The sequence below is a fragment of the Hirundo rustica genome, chromosome 1 (assembly GCF_015227805.2).
Source record: "Hirundo rustica isolate bHirRus1 chromosome 1, bHirRus1.pri.v3, whole genome shotgun sequence".
Lineage (NCBI taxonomy): Eukaryota > Metazoa > Chordata > Aves > Passeriformes > Hirundinidae > Hirundo > Hirundo rustica.
In genome coordinates this window covers 135,487,403-135,496,186 of record NC_053450.1, presented here as the reverse complement: position 1 = coordinate 135,496,186, position 8,784 = coordinate 135,487,403, and the positions used below count along the sequence as shown (strand labels likewise).

Below are 8,784 nucleotides of genomic sequence, written 5' to 3'. Positions count from 1 at the left end.
CCCCACAAAATTTCAGGATTTAACAAAATGCTTTGCTGCTCCTGAGTTAAGCCAAAGAGATCTTTTTCCCAGGTCTTAGGCATCCATCTATTTGCATATATCCCGGACTTTTCTTCGGCTTCTAAACAAAAGGGAACACTTTCCCTTAGTGTCAGTTTGCTAGCGGAGCAGGGGCTGGCTTTAACACTGGGAAACACTGTAGCCGGTGATGAGAACGTCAATTTTAATTCACAGGAAAAGCTATTTCCTTCTCTGCCTTTCTGGCCGCAATTGGGACGACGAGGAAGAGGGAGATCCGAAACTGCCGGATACATTAATCTCTTAATTATTGTGGGAGGTATATTTTCAAATAACTTTTACTTGGACAATTGGTAAATCATCCCTGCATTTAAAGCGGTATTTCCCAGAAAACACTAACATGGCAAAGTGGCCTCAGGGAAGCGTTAAGCAGGAGGTGGATTGACCTTTTAATTCTCCATCGGTGACCTGAAGGGTACCCAGAGGCTGCAAAGCACACCTCTTCCTTTCGGTCTGCTTCAGAAAGAGCTGTCATCGCAAGATGCAGCTAGTGAGTGAGGCTCACGATTTCGCTGTTCATCCGTTTGCGGGAGGGGTGGGGGAGGGAGAAAAGGAAAAAAAAAATATTTCCCACACTGCCAGAGTAATGCCAAACTCTCTGTGAGTGGGAAGAGCAGAGCAGATGCTGGAATGAGATGCCAAAGCAGCTCCCCTTTCCCCTGCGCTTTTGGGTGCCTATAAATTGCTCCAGCGCGCTCGTCAGCCTCCTCCTCTCCTGGCAGGTGGCACCCGGGCAGGATCCCGCTCTCCCTTCGGCTCCGGCTCCGGCTCCGGCGCGGCGGCGCGGGCACCGGGCGGCGGGCACCGGGGCGGCCGGGAGGCGCGTCCCCGCTGAGGACTGTCGTCTCTGCGAAAAGAGAGAGAGAGGGAGGGAGAGAGAGAGAGCGAGGAGGCGAGCGGGGCGATCGCGAGAGGAAAGGCAAGTTCCAGGGAAAGTTGACTCGGACTGGCACAGCCTGCAAAAAAAAAAAAGTCGATCGCCAGCGGGAGCATAAAAGTGCGGGCGGCCGGGGCGCGGCGGCAGCTCTCCCTCTCCCGCTCCCGCTCCGCTCCGCTCCCTCGCCCGCCCAGCGGCTGCAGCGGCCGCAGCGGAGCGCCGCGACCCGCGGGAGCCCCCGCAACACCGGCGGCCCTCGGGAGGGCGGCCGAGCCCCAGGGGAGCCGAGCTCGCGCGGGCTCGGCGTTTTTTCGGCTCTGAGGAGGAACCCCGCCAACCATCAAGATTTTGTCCAAAAGCAGACAAGAGGATCGCCCTGCGCTGAGCCGGCTGGTGGGCAGCAGGCGGCGGCTGATCGCGGCCGGCGCGCTGGGGGTGGTGATGGTGCTGCTGCTGGTCATCCTCATCCCGGTGCTGGTCAGCTCGGCCGGCACCTCGGCGCACTACGAGATGCTGGGCACCTGCCGCATGGTCTGCGACCCCTACGGCGGCACCAAGGCGCCCAGCACGGCGGCCACGCCCGACCGCGGGCTCATGCAGTCCCTGCCCACCTTCATCCAGGGGCCCAAGGGGGAGGCCGGCCGGCCGGGCAAAGCGGGGCCGCGCGGCCCGCCGGGGGAGCCGGGGCCGCCCGGCCCGGTGGGGCCGCCGGGTGAGAAGGGCGAGCCGGGGCGGCAGGGCCTGCCGGGCCCCCCCGGGGCGCCGGGGCTGAACGCGGCGGGGGCCATCAGCGCCGCCACCTACAGCACCGTCCCCAAAATCGCCTTCTACGCCGGCCTCAAGCGGCAGCACGAGGGCTACGAGGTGCTCAAGTTCGACGACGTGGTCACCAACCTCGGCAACCACTACGACCCCACCACCGGCAAGTTCACCTGCTCCATCCCCGGCATCTACTTCTTCACCTACCATGTGCTCATGCGGGGCGGCGACGGCACCAGCATGTGGGCCGACCTCTGCAAGAACAACCAGGTGGGCGCCGCGCCGGGGGCAGCCGGGGACAGGAGGGCAGCGGGCGCCGGGGCGGAGGGGGATCCCCGCGGGAGCGGGCGCCGTGCGGGCAGCGGGCGGAGCGGGCGGGAAGGGCGGGAAGCGGGCGGGGAGGGGGAGCCGGGCGGCCGCTGGAGGCGGCGCGGGTGCGTGCCGGGGCAGCGGAGCCCGAGTCGGGCGGGCTCGAAGCGGGCTAGGGGGACCGGCGGCAGCCGCTCCGCAGCCGGCGGGGAACACGCTGGAGCGCCGCCCCGCTCCGCCTCGGCTGCCCGAAGGGCGCCGGGTGCTCCGCGCAGAGCCCAGGCCGCCCTGGACGCTGGGTGAATGCTCTCTTCGAGAGCCGAGCCGCAGGTGCCGCTCCTAGCCCGCTGTCCGAGCAGAGCTGCTCCCGGCCCGCCCTGGCCGCCGCCCCGACAGCGGAGCGGCACCCAAATTACAGGAACCGAGCTCTGCCGGGACGGGAGCGGCCGTACGAGCAGCGCTGCCCCCGCAGGGGCAAGCAGAGCCCGGCGCTCCCTCGGGAAGGGGAAAGTCCCTGGCAAGAAAGGGGAGCCAGGGGTGGTGGATGAGCTCAGGAGAGGGTGGTGCTGTGCGGCGAAAGGGTGAGGTGGGTGGGAGGAACTCAACCACGGCACGGGACGGGGCTCCCACGCAGCGGAGCGCCGGGTTTGACACGCTCAACCCCCGGAGGGAACCGAAGCTTCTTCTCCTTGTCAGGAGAGCTGGTAATAGAGCGTCCGGAGAGCCCGGGCAGGACCAGAGTCTGCCAGCATCCCCTGGGTAGGATGAAAACACGGGAAATAATTAAAGGCCTTGCGATGCTGCCGTCTGAAATAGAGGGGAATCATCCCTCTTAATTAGGATAAATGTAGCCACTGCGCTCGCAGGGGCTGTGCCTGTTACATTGCCCCCGGGGAGCCGGTCCTTCGCAATTTTGCGCCTCTTCCGTGCGTAGTTAACAAACACGGTTAGGCTGGCACGAATTCCTACGGCGCTTAGAGGCACGGCCATCCCTCAAGGCTTTGGGTGCCCAGGGACAGCGCGAGGCGCCCAATCGTTCCCGTGTCCCCGGAGCTCCGCGGTGCTCCCGCCGGTACCGCGGCTCCCCGAGCGGCGGGAGGGCCAGGGACCCGCCGCGCCCCCGCGGCTCAACAGGTCCCGGAGCGCCCGAGCCGTCCCGGCGCGCAGGGGCTGCAGGGCGGGCTGGCCGCTCGGGGAGCCCGGAGCCGGCGCTGCCGCTCTCCGTGGGATGCTCGCCCTCCGGCGGGGTAGGCTGGGGGACGGATCGGCTCCTCGCCGTGTCCCTAGGACTGAACACCGGAGCCCGCGTCCCCGCCGTGCCTGGCGGCCGCGGAAAAACTCCTTCGTTTGCGCGTCTCCTCCCCCGCCGAGCACGGCAGGCTGGCGGCCCTTTGTGCTCAGCGCACACGGGAGCGGCGGCGGCCGGTAAATTAATCTGATATGCCACTTAACCTTTTGTTTATGGCTCCTCAGAAGGACTGTGAAAACAGCATAATGAGGACATCAGCGGCAATTAATTAAATTACAAAACGTCTACCATAAATACTGTCTCAGCAGATAAACCAGGATTAGTAATACAGAGAACCTCCTAATATATTCACTTTGATATCTTCCGACAAAAACAATACTGTTCACTGCAGGAATACGATTTTACTTACAATTAAAGAATTGATCTATTTTTACCCCTATTTATAATGTTGTAGAGTGTCTACTTTCCCAAACCCTGAAAAATAAACACGTAGCAGTAGTTTTAAAGAAGTATCAAATTACAAATATTCAGTTGAACCTGAGGTCTAACCATTTCCAAATATAGCTACTTCCAGTGCCAGACATGAGACAAAATTAAACTCAGACTTTCAAAGAAGAAAGAAAAAACCCATCCAAAGAGGGCTTCCATGTATAAATTCGTATATATAAGATACTTAGGTAAATATCTGCATATAAATGGTTTTAAATCGACCCACAGTTTTAATGCCTCAATGATTGATTACAATTTATACTTGAAACACTAAATGCTGATGTGACAGGCTTTATGTATATTTATGTAAGGAAGCTCAGAAATTTTGGAAGTAAGTAGTTAAATGGAGTGACAAAGGCAACATTATAAATCCAGTGTTCTCTAACAATGAAAAAAGCTGAAACATTGAAAACTGTGAGTTACAGTTTAAAAAAACATTCCTAAGCAACACATATGTGGAACCTCAAGGTCCCCAGTGTTACCACACTCTCTGCTTTAATGGTTATCAAGCTTGAACAGGGAAGTGCTGAGGTCACACAGCTTAGGTATGTGTCTGTAGGCTGAGAGCGTAACTTCATGAAAGAACTTACATGGAACTTGTGAAATATATTGTCTCATAATGCTTTAATTTTGAGATACATTTACCCTCTTGCAGCAGTACACTCACGGAGAATTCATTTGAGACTGTTCTCCTAGGCTTTAAAAAGAAATTGCTCTGGCTAACCAAGCAAGAAGGTAAACCCACTAAGAATAGCATACAGGACCTTTGCTGCTACACACAGGGCAGTAAGATCTGTATTTTGGTTTCTAGACTTTCAATACTCAGGATATTTTTTTTTTCTAGCCAGTATGTATTATGTAGGATCTTAAAAATGAAATATCCATTGCTGTTTTAGCCAGGGTCTACATGCTGATTCCCCTAGGAGAGTCATGGAAGTAATTCGAATTCTCCCTTACCATCCACAAGATTTTATACAAATCCACAAAGTAGCATTTCATTAGGAAGTAAATGGAAATTTGAAGTCCTTTAAAACATTTTTCTCACCATTATGCAAGATACTAGTTCTCTGTGAAAGTTTTTCTACCTTGTCAGTAGCCTTTTCACTCCTCCCCATTTGCCATTTCCATTTCCACTGTCTGCAACCATCTCAGTCCGTTATTTTCTCTGGAAGGTCTTTCCAGGATTAATGGCCCAGAGCCTTCAACACTGCCCTGCCAGTCACCATTCCAAAGGAAACATCCAGTATTAGAATAATTCTTACTTAGAAAACTAGCAAAATAGATCACCTCTGTAAACAATAGCAGGCAAGTCAGGATCAAGAAGTTCTGAAATAGTCAGGGTTTTTCCTCATGCCACGTATCAAGTTTAAATTTGCAGCCTGTCACAGCTCTGCAAGCCTTTGCAGCCTTTCTCACTGTTCTTACAGGATGCATAAAGAATTTCCACCTACTGTGATTTTTAAGCTGCATAATGCCATAAGATCCTGCACGGTAGAAAAACCCCCTCCTTTTTTAACATTTCAATATTAATGTGAAATCATATCACATGAAAATTTAATTTGGAAATTTATCATGTAAACTTTGAAAGGAATCCACGGAAAATTGTGACTTATAGCCTATTTTTTCAGTTCAGAGCAGAAAAAATCCCACATATAGTAAGCCAAGTCATGCATTATTACTTAGTTCAGATTTGCAATGCCACTAAATCATTTACTGCTCTGTAACTATGCTAGGACAAAGACAAGCAACAAGCAGATGACGTGTTACACTGAAATAAATCACATACAACCATGTTTAAATATTTTACCAAACAGAGTCAAATTATATCTAAATGATTTTGAGACTTACAGTGGCACAGGCTGTTCATTGCTGGAAACCAACATATATCTTGAAATTACAGATTACTTCCAGTTTGCAAGAAATGTCAAATTTAGTCACTAGTGGAATACCAAGGGAGAAATGGGGGGAAAAAAGTATGTTTAAGGGAAGGTTGCAAATGAAAAGCCCTCAATGACTTGTAAATTCCAAAAACCTCTTACAGCAAATAGTGACTTTTGAAAAGTGATTTTTGTGATTTTTCAAAAGTGTCTCTCTTAAAACACAGTGAAATTAAATGTTTGCTTACTGATATGTGATAATAGCAGTTTTTCCAAACCCAGACTGCTTGTGTGCATGTGTGTAGGGGGGGGGGGGGTGTACTTGTATTCTTTTTTGCAGCATGATCCTATTACTTAGTATGACAATAAACTGCCTCTGGAAAAAGTCCATCTTGGGAGCTCCCTATGGGCCTCCCTGTGGATCCTTACCAGTGTCAATCACTTGTCCCTCTGACACAGAAGTTACACCAATGTAAAACTGGCACACCATCAGAGCCAGTTCTCACAACTCCAGCTCTTCTTAAACACATTTTTAAAAAGGCTCCAGACATCTACAGAAGATCAGGCAGTTGTGTATTCATCAGATGACTGAGAAAGGAGACTATTGTTGCTTTAGTTTCAGAAGTACAGCAGGAGAAAATAAGCAATAACCATAGGAATAAACTACAATATACATTGCCAGATGTTTAAAGTGGCAACTGATGCATGTTCAATAAAACTTTGAGGATATGCTTTAATTTCACCAGGCTGGAAAAATTGCCTGAGTTTTCTTAACCAGTCATTCTGTATTTTATGTAGGTTCGAGCTAGTGCGATTGCTCAGGACGCTGATCAGAACTACGACTATGCCAGTAACAGCGTGGTTCTTCACTTGGAGCCAGGAGATGAAGTTTACATTAAATTAGATGGAGGAAAAGCACATGGAGGGAACAACAACAAATACAGCACATTTTCTGGATTTATTATTTATGCTGACTGATAATGATTAAAAAGACCCACCAAACCAGTCGAGAAATGAAGCCTCCTCTTCTAAGCGATGGATTTGCGTGGCAAAAGCCAATGAAACAAGCACCCCAGCAGAGAGTGACCACTGAACACCTCAGCAGCGGGGGAAAAAAGTTGAATGCTACCTGATTCACATCTGTACAACACAGAGAAACCTTATGTTTAAAAACCACAAACCAAGTTAAACAGATGTGCGATCCACTTCCGCCAAAGCAAATACTTCATTGTTAGTGTCCGTGTGAATAAAGTTCTACATAGATCAAATTTTTATAGGGAAGAAAAGCCCACCTAAGGATGCTGAGTTATTTCTTCAGTGTATATGATACTTTGATGTGTTATGATCTTGCTGCTTTATCCATACTTCAGCTTTGATTCTTGTGACTTACCTGCTAACGATGCTTGGAGTCCACTCATGGTGTGGTGAGGAATGATTTTACAATAAAAGGAAGGGGTAATCAAAATATACTTTCTCTCTGCAAACAAATTGTTTGTCTTCTACTTTTCTTACCCTTCCACTTAAAACTAGAAACTAATAAGCTTCAAGCCTTAACTCAATGTTCCTGCTTTGCAGGTCTACATTAGACTTTTAACATAAAATCAACCACGTGTAGTTATTTAAATTTTGTCTTTCCCTTAGCTATCCTCTGAAAAAAAAAAAAAAGAAAGATAGAAGAAACACTATTTTTCCCTGAAAAATTTAACAGTTGACAAACTATTCTATTGGACCATATCCCTAATTCCACCAAAGCAAATGGCAAAACTCTCATTGCTATTAGTGGAAAAGGGATTTGGCTTTTAATTTGTATACATGTAAATATATATTTAGACAATTATTACAGGCCCATTCTTGATGGTTAGTTGTGTAAATATTTAGAAAGTCTGGCATCCACACCATTAGACTAAGGCAGAACGTTTTCTTTGCAGCAATTAGTCTTCATTAGTCTTTTAGCACTTAGTCTGTACCTGGGTTCTATTTTTAATAAAGTAGTTACGGATTAATATACAGCAGATGTTCCACTAGAATTTCATAGGAATATAATGGGTCAAAACCTTAATTGTCTTAGGTCTCTTGTCTCACTGAAATTATTGGGATTTTTCCAACAAAGGAAGAGTGGGAGATCTGACACATGAGAAAATGCTGTCACACAGACCTTTTCCATGGAAGCTAGTACCAGTTTGTGGTAAGGTGTGCCTACAAGATGGACACAGAGAAGCATATTACCAAAAATGATAACACATATGCAAAGAAAGAAGCAGATATTTACATGCAAAGAAAAGTGTGTATTAAAACCTATTTTTCACATTCATATAGATATAGATATAGATATATAAAGTCTCAAAGAAGCTTAATCCATATAGAGGATTAATGGCTTGGAGAATTAAACTAAACACGGATACATAGTTATAAAAATGCTTTAAAATCAGTCATAGCAGTAATGTCCACAGAATTTTTTTTATTATTATTCAGAAAATGGATTTACTATTTGTTTTGGTTTTGGGAGGTTATTTCTCTCAGGTTAAAACTTGCGTATTTCATTCTAAACCTAAATTTCAGCAAGATTATTAAATTTCTTTAGCACAGTTTGTTATTTATTTTTAACCTTTTTTTTGGCAAAATCAAGGTAATATTTCTATAAATCATTAAAGAGTAATAGCGGCTACCCCTAGCGTTGCTATTTCATATACTCTGTCACAAGCAATCTTGTCTAATGTAATAAGGGTACAAACTTAGATTTATCCGCACTAAAATTTCCCAAATGTCAGCCACTCTGACAAAAAAGCTCTCCAGTGCTGGCTACTCAGCAAAAGACTGATAGAGATTTTACTCATCTCTCTAAAAATCTCGTTTGAATGAGTGAACCTTTTCTAAAACAGAACGTGTTACTCCTTCTGTTCTGAGCTGTCCAACTCAGAACAAATGCCAAGTGAGCCCAGGCTGACTGAGAGGATCGCCAGGCAAACTCATCCAGGGTTTACAAGGGGACATCATGCTGCCAGCTGCTTGTGTATTATCTCACCAGATGGTTAATGCTTTTACCTTATGACAAAGTGCCAGCCTTTATCTGTACTTTGTAGTGGTTCTCCTGTTTAATTTCTAGAGATAATTATTTTAATAACAGATGTGTACCTGACTTGTCTGTT

At 48.0% G+C, this 8,784-nt stretch overlaps 1 protein-coding gene across 1 annotated transcript; it reads left to right on the top strand.

The window, feature by feature from the left end:
• The first annotated feature begins 882 nt into the window (after positions 1-882).
• C1QL3 (complement C1q like 3) lies at positions 883-7,122 on the top strand. Its single transcript, XM_040070305.2, has 2 exons — positions 883-1,984; positions 6,437-7,122. Exons 1-2 carry the CDS (start codon positions 1,397-1,399, stop codon positions 6,614-6,616), a joined length of 768 nt encoding a protein of 255 aa, XP_039926239.1. The 5' UTR covers positions 883-1,396; the 3' UTR covers positions 6,617-7,122.
• Positions 7,123-8,784: the final 1,662 nt, after the last annotated feature.